Source organism: Labrus bergylta, chromosome 3 (genome assembly GCF_963930695.1).
Source record: "Labrus bergylta chromosome 3, fLabBer1.1, whole genome shotgun sequence".
Lineage (NCBI taxonomy): Eukaryota > Metazoa > Chordata > Actinopteri > Labriformes > Labridae > Labrus > Labrus bergylta.
This window is the reverse complement of record NC_089197.1, coordinates 89,226-102,707: the sequence shown is the minus strand read 5'-3', so window position 1 is coordinate 102,707 and position 13,482 is coordinate 89,226. Positions and strand designations below refer to the sequence as shown.

Here is a 13,482-nt window from a genome sequence, read left to right as displayed (position 1 = left end):
GTTGTTTCAACAACAGGTGTGGTGGAAGCTGTAGATGGAGCAGTTGTGGTTACTGTTGGTGGTTTAGTTGTCTCACCAATCTTTGTGGTTGCTTCTGATATGGTTGTCTCTCCAGCCTTTGTTGTTCCTTTAGTTGTAGTTTCTGGTGCTTTGGTAGTTGTGGTAACAACAGAGGGCTTTGATGTGACAACTGTTGTTTCTTCTGGTTTGGTTGTTGTTTCTCCTGGCTTGGTTGTTGTTTCAACAACAGGTGTGGTGGAAGCTGTAGATGGAGCAGTTGTGGTTACTGTTGGTGGTTTAGTTGTCTCACCAATCTTTGTTGTTGCTTCTGATATGGTTGTCTCTCCAGCCTTTGTTGTTCCTTTAGTTGTAGTTTCTGGTGCTTTGGTAGTTGTGGTGACAACAGAGGGCTTTGACGTGACAACTGTTGTTTCTCCTGGCTTGGTTGTTGTTTCTCCTGGCTTGGTTGTTGTTTCAACAACAGGTGTGGTGGAAGCTGTAGATGGAGCAGTTGTGGTTACTGTTGGTGGTTTAGTTGTCTCACCAATCTTTGTGGTTGCTTCTGATATGGTTGTCTCTCCAGCCTTTGTTGTTCCTTTAGTTGTAGTTTCTGGTGCTTTGGTAGTTGTGGTAACAACAGAGGGCTTTGATGTGACAACTGTTGTTTCTTCTGGTTTGGTTGTTGTTTCTCCTGGCTTGGTTGTTGTTTCAACAACAGGTGTGGTGGAAGCTGTAGATGGAGCAGTTGTGGTTACTGTTGGTGGTTTAGTTGTCTCACCAATCTTTGTTGTTGCTTCTGATATGGTTGTCTCTCCAGCCTTTGTTGTTCCTTTAGTTGTAGTTTCTGGTGCTTTGGTAGTTGTGGTGACAACAGAGGGCTTTGACGTGACAACTGTTGTTTCTCCTGGCTTGGTTGTTGTTTCTCCTGGCTTGGTTGTTGTTTCAACAACAGGTGTGGTGGAAGCTGTAGATGGAGCAGTTGTGGTTACTGTTGGTGGTTTAGTTGTCTCACCAATCTTTGTTGTTGCTTCTGATATGGTTGTCTCTCCAGCCTTTGTTGTTCCTTTAGTTGTAGTTTCTGGTGCTTTGGTAGTTGTGGTGACAACAGAGGGCTTTGATGTGACAACTGTTGTTTCTCCTGGCTTGGTTGTTGTTTCTCCTGCCTTGGTTGTTGTTTCTCCTGGCTTGGTTGTTGTTTCAACAACAGGTGTGGTGGAAGCTGTAGATGGAGCAGTTGTGGTTACTGTTGGTGGTTTCGTTGTCTCACCAATCTTTGTTGTTGCTTCTGATATGGTTGTCTCTCCAGCCTTTGTTGTTCCTTTAGTTGTAGTTTCTGGTGCTTTGGTAGTTGTGGTGACAACAGAGGGCTTTGACGTGACAACTGTTGTTTCTCCTGGCTTGGTTGTTGTTTCTCCTGGCTTGGTTGTTGTTTCAACAACAGGTGTGGTGGAAGCTGTAGATGGAGCAGTTGTGGTTACTGTTGGTGGTTTAGTTGTCTCACCAATCTTTGTGGTTGCTTCTGATATGGTTGTCTCTCCAGCCTTTGTTGTTCCTTTAGTTGTAGTTTCTGGTGCTTTGGTAGTTGTGGTGACAACAGAGGGCTTTGACGTGACAACTGTTGTTTCTCCTGGTTTGGTTGTTGTTTCTCCTGGCTTGGTTGTTGTTTCAACAACAGGTGTGGTGGAAGCTGTAGATGGAGCAGTTGTGGTTACTGTTGGTGGTTTCGTTGTCTCACCAATCTTTGTTGTTGCTTCTGATATGGTTGTCTCTCCAGCCTTTGTTGTTCCTTTAGTTGTAGTTTCTGGTGCTTTGGTAGTTGTGGTGACAACAGAGGGCTTTGATGTGACAACTGTTGTTTCTCCTGCCTTGGTTGTTGTTTCTCCTGGCTTGGTTGTTGTTTCTCCTGCCTTGGTTGTTGTTTCTCCTGGCTTGGTTGTTGTTTCAACAACAGGTGTGGTGGAAGCTGTAGATGGAGCAGTTGTGGTTACTGTTGGTGGTTTCGTTGTCTCACCAATCTTTGTTGTTGCTTCTGATATGGTTGTCTCTCCAGCCTTTGTTGTTCCTTTAGTTGTAGTTTCTGGTGCTTTGGTAGTTGTGGTGACAACAGAGGGCTTTGATGTGACAACTGTTGTTTCTCCTGGCTTGGTTGTTGTTTCTCCTGCCTTGGTTGTTGTTTCTCCTGGCTTGGTTGTTGTTTCAACAACAGGTGTGGTGGAAGCTGTAGATGGAGCAGTTGTGGATACTGTTGGTGGTTTAGTTGTCTCAACGATGTTTTCTGTTACTTCTTGTGGGGTTTTCTCTTCAGCCTTTGTCACCTCTGAAATGGAACAAACCAATCATGTCATCACCTAAAATAAGGACCTTAATTCCATGTGCATCGATATTTCTGAAAATAATATAGTTATCTAGCAATGTTCAATGAATTTCTGTACCTGCAGTTGTGGTTCTGGCTGTAGTGAATGTAAATGGGGTTGTTGTTGGGGCAACAGTTGTGCATGGGTAGGTTGTCCTTTCTATTGTCCCATTGGCCGCACACACAGCTTTCATGCAGCCTCCAATCCCATCAGTAGTGTCATAGATTATGTCCCCATAGTTGAAGTATTTTCCATCATAATAGCATTTACAGCCTGCAGAGTGAGAGTATCGAAATTTCAATTTGTTTTATTTATTTATCATGATGTGTTAATCTTTGAGCGTGTGTACCTACATACAGATATAAAATAGGTCATTAAAAAAATGACTTTCAAGTGAATTTATGTACTTACTCTTGACATCATAGTTGCACTTTACTCCAACCGTTGTACAGAGACTTTGAAATGAAAAAAAACATGGATATGTTATCACCATTTGGTCTGTAATCTAAAAAAAACAATGTTTTTTTGAACTACAAAATTACATTTTTTTTTTTGTAACATAAAGTAACAATGAGTAAAGTCTTTTACCTGTTCTTTAATAAAACAATGAGTAAAGTCTTTTACCTGTTCTTTAATATAACAATGAGTAAGGTCTTTTACCTGTTCTTTAATATAACAATGAGTAAGATCTTTTACCTGTTCTTTAATATAACAATGAGTAAGGTCTTTTACCTGTTCTTTAATATAACAATGAGTATGGTCTTTTACCTGCTCTTTTATACAGGGCTTGCCTGTATTAATAACTCAGGGTATATTTTGGGCTAGTCCAGTTTATTCCCTGGTGTATAAAACAGGTTAGCCCATTTTATACCCCCTTGGCCAGCTTAAACATCCTCCCCACGCACACACACACTCACTCAGAAACCAGCCCAATGACAGTCCTGTTTTGAACTCAGTCGTCTGGTTACATGATGTTAATTTAAATTGAAAAATACACACTCAGGTATTAAATTTGGATTTTATTCCTCATGCTAAAGACACAACTTGATCAACTAAAATACACAACTTAAACTGCTTAAATGCTGCACAAATCTCATCAAGTGCAGACCACATTGAAGCATTCCGAAATAATCTTACCTCATGGTACCTACATTCCCTTGTTCTAGCCCTGGGGTGGGGGTGGGGGTAGTACTACCCCACACCTCACCCCTAAACTGATCTCTTAAAGCTTTAAAATTTGGGTTTTTGCTTTTCTGAAGTCAGTACAATTCTTTTACTTTCAGTCTTTTCTTTTAGTTAATTAAAGATAAATCTGAGAACTTTGTAATCACTGTTTGTGGATGTTTCTCCAATTTCTAAATGTGAAATTTTATCTATTAAGCAATGATGAATTCGGTATATGAATTTAGACCTGAGTTACTGTATTCAGGAAATGCACAAAGAGGGATATTCTGGATAGGAGACTGTCAGGACGGTGGTGGCGGGGGGTGTGGGGGGGAGGGGATTGGGACACAGGATTCTGACCCAGGGGTGTCTCAAAGTTTTCCGGGAAGGATAACCACAAAATCGCGATAGCGTTAGATTGGAAAGGCGAGGAAAAAACAACGAACATGTATAGAGCCACAACAGGCTTCCTAAACGAAATAATGCACTGAAATTGATGCACTAAACCACTGCTGCCAATCAGCTGACAAACTGAAAACATGAAACAAAAAACACAGGTTGCCAGGGAGACAAAAACACAAAAGGCTGGAGTTGCAACAAAACTATCCTGCACCCCCAGTTATACTCTGGGAGACAGGCAATGGAAATCTAATACACAAAGTTCTTGGTTGGTGTTTCTATAAACACACAAACAACTTGAGAATACGCAGGGAGAACCTCTCACTATCAGACAGAGGATGAAGAGAAATACAGAGACAAAAGCAGAGAAAGGGTAATTTTTGATTTTTTTGACTATAGTAGGCCCTATTTGTATTACTTTTGTGTCTCCATAATTGTATTTTCTTGTGTGTTATCCATTCACTAAGATACAACACAGGATTATACAATCAACCTCCTGCAACCTCTTCATGAAAAATCAGTAGGCCTACCCAAATTTCTAATATTTTCAATCAATCAGATTTATTTAATAGAAAATTGTGCAGTTTAGTCCTCAGAAGGTACAAAAATGTGACGAACAAAGGAACAGAACAAAACAAACATGCTTCAAATTCACAGCCTTTTAGACCTTTTTTTTCTGTACACATTCAGTACCCACTGAAAAAGGCTCCCCAACCCATCAGTTGAGAACTACTACAATAGCCCAACAAATGCAGGAGGGTCCTCAGATGACTTTTTGCCTTGGGCCCCCAAATGACTCAATCCGCCACTGGCTACTTTTCCTCCATTTCAAGAAAAAAAAAAGATTCAGGATTCAACTATTCTATGGATTTGGATATGGATTTCCATGGATTTTCCTTTCTTTCATGTTTAAGTCACAGACAATGATCGAATGGAAGTAGCTTTTTCCATTTGAGCTAGTCAGTGTAAGGCTACTGTCTCTAAAAGTTGTCCATTTTTTTATTTTCAGAATAGATTTTATGATTGAGACATACCAAGTGTCGCAGTTCTTTGATGGAACCTTTTCGCCCAGGTTGTAATGGTTGCCCATGTCGTCAAAGCAGCCACATTGGCTCCATGCAACACATTTCATGGAGTCTTCGTCAAAGTAGGGGTGGGTAATGGGACACTGTGGATAGCAGCCTGCAAACCCATCATTAGATTTTTAATCCTCAGAAGAAACACATATCATTTAAGTGTTGCACTTAACGGTTTGTCCGTCTTTCACCCATCTACACACACAATTACATTTGGCCAGGCAGTGCACTCACATAATTTATACATGCTGAATGCTGAAAATCGTGGTTGAAGCATTTTTCTAAAATGTCATATGTTTTTGGAGGATCAACTGTTGACTTCAGTTATCAGGCCTGCTTGTGGTACACACAGTCTCTAAATGTACTATGGGAGGTAGAGCCTTCAGTTATCAGACCTGCTCGTGGTACAGTCTCTAAATGTACTATGGGAGGTAGAGCCTTCAGTTATCAGACCTGCTCGTGGTACATACAGTCTCTAAATGTACTATGGGAGGTAGAGCCTTCAGTTATCAGGCCTGCTCGTGGTACAGTCTCTAAATGTACTATGGGAGGTAGAGCCTTCAGTTATCAGGCCTGCTCGTGGTACAATCTCTAAATGTACTATGGGAGGTAGAGCCTTCAGTTATCAGGCCTGCTCGTGGTACAGTCTCTAAATGTACTATGGGAGGTAGAGCCTTCAGTTATCAGGCCTGCTCGTGGTACAGTCTCTAAATGTACTATGGGAGGTAGAGCCTTCAGTTATCAGGCCTGCTCGTGGTACAGTCTCTAAATGTACTATGGGAGGTAGAGCCTTCAGTTATCAAACCTGCTCGTGGTACAGTCTCTAAATGTACTATGGGAGGTAGAGCCTTCAGTTATCAAACCTGCTCGTGGTACAGTCTCTAAATGTACTATGGGAGGTAGAGCCTTCAGTTATCAGGCCTGCTCGTGGTACAGTCTCTAAATGTACTATGGGAGGTAGAGCCTTCAGTTATCAGGCCTGCTCGTGGTACAGTCTCTAAATGTACTATGGGAGGTAGAGCCTTCAGTTATCAGACCTGCTCGTGGTACAGTCTCTAAATGTACTATGGGAGGTAGAGCCTTCAGTTATCAGGCCTGCTCGTGGTACCTACAGTCTCTAAATGTACTATGGGAGGTAGAGCCTTCAGTTATCAGGCCTGCTCGTGGTACAGTCTCTAAATGTACTATGGGAGGTAGAGCCTTCAGTTATCAAACCTGCTCGTGGTACAGTCTCTAAATGTACTATGGGAGGTAGAGCCTTCAGTTATCAAACCTGCTCGTGGTACAGTCTCTAAATGTACTATGGGAGGTAGAGCCTTCAGTTATCAGGCCTGCTCGTGGTACAGTCTCTAAATGTACTATGGGAGGTAGAGCCTTCAGTTATCAGGCCTGCTCGTGGTACAGTCTCTAAATGTACTATGGGAGGTAGAGCCTTCAGTTATCAGGCCTGCCCGTGGTACCTACAATCTGTAAACTCATTCATTACTTTACTATAACTGCATACCTTCCAGGGCAGTAGTGAGGTTGGAACAGATTCCTGATGGGTTTCTACATGTCTTCATGCAGTGAGCTCCACAAGGCTTGTAATGCCACTCACAACCACCAGGGGCATTATAGTAGTCACAGAATATAGCTGCAAGAGGAAAATATACTCATTAGTGCTCTTATTTTCAATGTTTAGAAAGCTTTGAACAAGAGAAATGGAGGTGATTTTATTGCCCAATGCTTCTCCAACTTAGATTACTCTGGTTTGATGGAAACCAAACTCACGGCATATTTTTGGAGTCCTCCATTTAACACAGGCACCAGCTTCATTACAAGTTTTAGCATAGGCAGCCACTGCTGTGCAGAAACACTCACAGTCTCCTCCAGAGTCACATGCACAAGAGTCTCTTACACAAGATTCGTAGTAAGGACCAGGATCCACCTTGAACATACAAACATGTGCTTTAAGCAGTATATCAAAGACAGAGGTTAACATTGGTTTTTAAGGCGTAAGTTGGTTTGGTCAAACTGGTCCAAATTGCATCCTCTTGGGTCATACCCTAAGAGGAGAGTAAGGACCAGTATGCTCACTGTCATCATAGTTACTTGTGAATGGCAGCTGCTGAAAGTGACACTGTTGATGATGCTACATTGTCTCTTGGCCCAGGATGCCCTGTAACCATTGGAGGCACAGGGATCTTTGATTGATTGGGCGTTTGGGCAGTTGGAGGAAACCTTCCAACTGTTACCAAACTCAAGAACGTCTGCCACTACGTCCAGGGACCGGGTGGTGAAGTCGTTCTGACTGTTGCCATCATAGTTTCCACAAAGACCGCAGACTTTGCCCTAAGAGGGAGTAATACAAAGACAGGGTGGACTTTAAGAAAAGTTAAACAAGGCCGAGAAATGTACCTGTTTGATTTCTGTTACATGATTTTAAACCCTCGGAGCATAACTATCTATTAATTTGAGCATGTCCTCACAGTATGAAAGGCAAAAGGGTCCCTCTGAAGGACATTTGTACCAGCTGTAACTGACTCTCGTCACAATTAGTGGAAAAAAACGTACATAATTTTATCTTTAAATAAAATCAAAACTAACTATGATGAGCATTCACTTTGCTCCAATGTGTGATTTAGTTGGACAACCAGCACTGTGCTGCTCTGACTTATATGCTGAGCTGACAAGCAGCAAAGGTGCTGAGGGTTGGAGTGGAGCTTCGGGGCAATTACATGGAGGACTGTAACTTTGTATATGGTTGTCAGGCTTAGTCCTCCCAAACCCCTGATCAGGAAGTTCAAAGTTACCCACAAAGTCTGTGATGCTGTTCATTGGATCTATGGTAACAGGCACCCCACCATGTTTGATGATAAGAATCTTTTATTCAATCAGTAGGAATGACTTCCCTCAGACTTAGTCCCTTTACTTTTACATTTTATTAAAGTTTTAGCCTTCTTCATGTTTGTGGATTAATCTATTGACCATATGCTCATGTTATTATTGTAACCATTTTACTACTGATTTATTAATCAGTTATTCCCATTAATTTGTAAGAAATATTCACCTGAAGTGTTTTGTTTGTGTTAGTGTGTAAAGAGTAAACAGCTCCATGATGGAGGATTATAATTTATTTAGTTTAACTTCATAAATCAACCAACAAACCTAAGTTATAAGTAAACCCTCCCTATAACTAGCTTTGTTTCCAGGAGCTCCTAAGAGATGAATGTCCCTCAGTTAAGTGAGACGCTGCCCTATCCATAAAGTCATCAACTTTTAGTGAGGGATGATATTGGCTGAAACCAGACCAAACTGTACCTGTGTAAGCCATTAAAATACAAAGCTAAGTAAAATGTAGATCACAAATATTGCTGTTTTAAATGAGAAGACAATTCAACCCTGTCTGTAAAGATGTGTCATCGTGCACAGATTTGACAAGTATTATAACTCTGCCTTGTGCTAAAGCAGGTTGTGAATCTTGACACACAGACTGGAATATTTACCTGGAACTGTGGGCTGACTTTAATGAAAAGACTGGTCTTCTGGTCCCACATGAGCACCAGTCCTGGCTTGATGGTCACCACCATGTAAATACCCATCTTGTGCATCTGTTCAGGGAACACCTTGCTGCTGCCCTTAATCACGTGGAAGTTGGCGTCTTTTAGATGGAATTCACTCTCCTGTAAGTATCAACATCAGATAAACATGAATTCACGGCGGGTTTTAATGGAAACCTTCTGCATCCAATCACTGGAGCCAACTAAGTTTAGTTTGCTTGCTTGAACCAAGTTAATTGTTATGACTTATCACAGAATTATTTGACATTGATTTCAAAAGGTAAGTGTATGATATTTGGATCCAGTGCGGACAGTGAATGAGTGTGTGTTTACCCCCAACAGGATCTTAATGGTCTTGGAGCAGGTTGTTCCCAAACTTCCACATGCAACGTTTTCTGTGATGATCTGGAGGGTATTATTACCCTGAGCCCCATTGCACATGCTCTGAATAGGGCAAAAACACAAAATGCAGGACAAGCTATATTTCTCACCAAATCAACACCTTATCTACAGTATTAACCTTTCAAATTACACATAAATGATAATGATCAACACATTGCTGCAATCATTAACCATTCAAAGTCTGACTGAAACCGTATAGAGTCCATTTTCTCAAAGTCAGACAAACACACAGCAATAATGTGGTTGGAGGTCGATTAACTCTTGCATGTTTACAACTCAATCAAACACAAGCCGGTCTAGCGGTTGTGACTATGCTCCACAGTTCCCACAACAGGCTTTTACCCGGAAGTGGAACAGCATAAATGTGAAGAAGGCAGCGGAAAGGAAAACAAGAGAATCAACACGAAAAATGGTAGAGTCAGAACCAGACGAGAAAACAGGGGATATGCTGAGTCAGCAGAAGGACTTAAACTTGTTAAAGCACTTTGATGGAATGATAACAAAAGAAAGGGGTAGGAAACTGGTAGGTTATGATCTGTCAATAAATGGATTCTCCCCAGGTGTTTGTTTACTAGGACAAGGACAGTAGTTGGATAACGTGGTCTAATGCAGTTATAAATGTAGCTGGATGGATAAAAACATACTCAATGTGAGTTTTTTGGCTGAGCTGGAAACAGAAAGTTGCTGCTAGAGGGATGTTGTTTTGACCAGTATTTGTTTTTATGTTACAGAGGTTGTCTGACATTAGTTTAAACTTTTACTGTACACCAAATGACATGCCACTTTACCTGGAGGAGTGTGTATTCACACTGTCCATTGAAGTCAAATCTCTTATCATCAAAGGTGGTGTAGTGCCCGTCGCCATAGATATCACAAACAGCATCACACACGTTGTTGGTACATATAAACTTCCTGTTCTGGCAGGTACTGAGGACACAAACAGCACATTCAAAAGTTTGATTATGTTAAAGGTATATTTCAAGGGTTAGATCACTGGCATCCTCACAAACAGTAAAAATAACTAAACCAAGAAGCTGTCAGAAAAAAACATGGAAAATACTCGTAGGTGATTGTTGCCAGCTGAGCTCATACAGTGAGTATGTCTTTGATATATTTCATTTTTTTCCAGTAAAATTAAGAAGCAGTGGCACTGACATGTTCTCAGGCTAAGCCGAGAAAAGCAGTTGTGTTACAGTTTGCAGGTCCGTGGTCCTACAAACAGTCTTAACACCTGAGATAAATGTAATGACCAACTAAGACTCAGTGGATGGAGGGCTACAATCTGGCACTGCAACACACCCATCTTCACAGAGACGGCATATACTTGGAAAAAAAGACAGTATAATGTGTACGTTATGTTCATGATTTGTATGTTAAGCCTTATACTAACCAGGTGTTGCAGTCCACAGTCAGAGTTTGTCCTGCATGGAACACCTGTCCGTTGTGCACACACGGACAGTTGTTCTCTGTCACACAGCCTCCTTGTCCGTCTGACACCAGGCCTTTAGGACACATGCAGCCTGATGTACAGCCTGTATTCACCTGGAGACAAACAGAGCCCTCTGTAAGTCTGTGAGTGTGATGTGACTCATAATAATAATGAATACACTTAAGGGCCGCCTTTGAGGACACGCGAGGACATCTTAGAGATACAACAGCAATAGAAACAGCACAATATCAGGACCTAAGTAAAACGATTTGCAATTCATAGCTTTTAGTCATGTGACCAGAGTGGAAGGGAAAAGAAAGTTGCGACCACCTTTGAGTACACTGTAGAACTGCAGAACAGGCTTTAAAATGTCCCATCTCCTCTAAATGATGCATGTTCACATCAGCTGACAACTGAATTAAAACAGAGATATTAAGATATACTGAGAGTTTCACTTGTGACTCTCAGTCCATGGAACACTATTTCAATTGCTAGATATGACAAAAGTCGTTGCCTGTGTTACATAATAAACAAATAAACAAATATAATACATATACTATAGTAGAAGTATTTTTGATATTATGAGGATATATAAACTGAACAAAGAGGCATTTGTTAGGTCACTTCAGTGATTTTTGCAGATATTTTGAAAATAATCTGTCCCCTTCTGTCGCTGTAGGATAAAAGTCTACAAATATACAGGCAGCTTCATGTATTTTTTGATGGGTCTCGGTCTATAATGCTGCTATAAGGGACATGAAGGACAATAAATTCTTCCTCCTCATCCAAGCATCTTAGTGGTAGTTAGCTAACATTAGCTAGTTAATGTTACCCAATGATAGTAACAGGATCCCTGACAGCTGTCACTGTCAGTCAGTGTTCTGGGGCTGTAATGTTTGTTAAAGGCAGGATGATTTAGATTAAGTTAACACAATCTTTGATGTCAGGATGAGGAGAAGTCTGTCGTTTTTTCCCTCACAGGGACAGCAGAGCGTATAACAACATTAATCCACAAATGTCCTCCTCTCTGGGTTTTCTTTCTCTGATTAAATTCTGTAGAAGCAAAACCTCAGCTTGTATCCTTGTCGGTAACATCATCAAATTCAAAAGTTTATGGTTGGGTTAGGTTTAATCAGTTGCAGCACAGTGAAGAAGGGTTACACACATTAACCCCCTAACCCTAACAGCAGAGTAGATCCTCATGATGCCTTTTGTGTGAGAAGGAAAATCAAAGAACTGTAGAATCCAAAACAATGGAGGAATAATATAAGATTGACATTTATTTGATTGTGAATGGTTTCCTTGGTGCACATGGAGTGAGTGACCAGGAAGATCATATGAGTTGTTGTTCATTATGTTTAAAACAGCAACAAAAACATTTAAAAAATCTGAAACAATCTTAAGCTTAAAATCCTACTTTAAATCTCCGGGAGCTGGTTTCCTTGAATGTTTTTAAAGGTCGTCTTAATGATCTGGAGGCAGAAATATCTGACTGTAGATGTTTTAGCTAACTCGTATTGCCCTCTTTGATCGCTTTGTTGCTGATGACTTCTGACAGATTCTAATGAATGGTTCTGTTTGTGATTCCTGTATTTATGTGTTTTATGTCTGAAACCCTGTAATTGTGCTGCTGCCTGTCTTGGCCAGGACGCTCTTGTTAATAATAATTTTATAATTTATTGATCCCGTGAGGGGAATTTTTTATTTTTTTTTAAAGAGATTTTCAATCTCAATGAGACTTTTTCCTGGTTAAATAAAGGTTAAATAAATAAAAATAAATAAAAATAAAAATGTTCTTAAAAGATTCTTAAAGAGTTGCCCCAGCATTCACTTACACAAGCCATGTCCAGGTTGTTGCAGCTCCTCTCACACTCAGTCCCAGATTCTCCAGGTTGAGCACTGGAGCAGTTAAAGTAAACCGTGGGGGAAAAGCATTTTGATGGGCCTGTGAAGAAAGAACACACCACAACAAAGATAATTATGACAAAACTTCAGAGGCCTGTGCTACCTGACAGGATTTTTTGTTATTGAAGTAACTCTGAGGTTAACATGGTATGCTAAGCCTCATTTTGCTCAAACAATAGACTATATGTTAAGATAGATGGAGCAAAAGCTGCCTGGGAGAGAAGCCAAAACATTTAGAACTCCCCCCACTGACTGGCTACTGTATAGGTCAACAAGCTCCACCTCCTCCATCTTAAAAGATGGGACATAGGTCAAACCTTTAAATCAAGGGTTTTTTACTCAAACCAGAAGTCTGTTGTGGTAGTTATTATCATGTTAGTTCATGTCCAAGTGTTCATCTTCCAGAGTAGTTTGTTTTGATCAGTTATCTGATAAAAAGGACTGTGCTCTATTCTAGGGTACAGCTAATGCGTTTCCTAACAAATAAATAAAAAACTGATAAATAATCGCTTGACAGCCCTGTTGACAGATGAGGCCCCTGCAGCGCTGTGTGTGATGGATTATTAGTGTTAGGGACCTTTGACCTTTTATCAAGGAGTTTAATGTGTGTTGGTTCAAAAAATCCTGCAGTTCCACCAGTCTGATCCCTTCTGTGCAAACCTTGGCTCAAATTTACATCACCGGCGCATTATGTCAGCCTGTTGCTGGGCTATTCTGGCATCAATTGTGTACATCGAAAGGAATCTGAAATGCACTGCTCACTATACAGTCAATGGCTCAAACGCAGAAACATCTTTGTTTTTTTTTCAAGTTGTTCATCCTGCATTTAAGCTGTGAATGTGCTGATTTTAGTCTGGAGTAGGTGTTAAACTGATATTTTTCGAATTCCATATACATACATAAAATTACATACCTTACAGACCTGGAGTCAATAAATGACTCGAGTTCAATAGTTAATCACAATAGATATCAAAGCATTTAGTAATTAGAGATATTTGTATTTGAGATATGAACGTATGTACACTAACCTCTTTGTTGCCCTCCTGAGCAGCTGAGAGTTCCATGTCTGCAGTTACTGTGAGAACAGACACATAGAACAGAGACAGTGTTCATATCATCATCATCAAGAAACAATCTTTGTCCTTCCATGGAAGAAATCAACTCTACAGTAAGTTTCATGTTCGTGTGTAAGGTCATGAATTTCTTTGTGAGAC

The 13,482-nt window shown here is 40.6% G+C and overlaps 1 protein-coding gene across 1 annotated transcript in view; it reads right to left on the bottom strand.

Moving 5' to 3' along the window:
* Positions 1–1,065: 1,065 nt before the first annotated feature.
* Positions 1,066–13,482, bottom strand: part of LOC110001401 (mucin-5AC-like) — a 36,247-nt gene continuing 23,830 nt past the window's right edge. The window contains exons 17-30 of the mRNA XM_065953245.1: positions 13,297–13,343; positions 12,199–12,308; positions 10,325–10,476; positions 9,723–9,861; positions 8,866–8,976; positions 8,479–8,655; positions 7,085–7,324; positions 6,764–6,920; positions 6,498–6,626; positions 4,952–5,099; positions 2,766–2,809; positions 2,433–2,627; positions 2,054–2,317; positions 1,066–1,112 (exon numbers count right to left, since the gene is read on the bottom strand). Coding sequence (XP_065809317.1) covers positions 1,066–1,112; positions 2,054–2,317; positions 2,433–2,627; positions 2,766–2,809; positions 4,952–5,099; positions 6,498–6,626; positions 6,764–6,920; positions 7,085–7,324; positions 8,479–8,655; positions 8,866–8,976; positions 9,723–9,861; positions 10,325–10,476; positions 12,199–12,308; positions 13,297–13,343 — 1,960 coding nt within the window. The remainder of the gene's footprint in view (positions 1,113–2,053; positions 2,318–2,432; positions 2,628–2,765; positions 2,810–4,951; positions 5,100–6,497; positions 6,627–6,763; positions 6,921–7,084; positions 7,325–8,478; positions 8,656–8,865; positions 8,977–9,722; positions 9,862–10,324; positions 10,477–12,198; positions 12,309–13,296; positions 13,344–13,482) is intronic.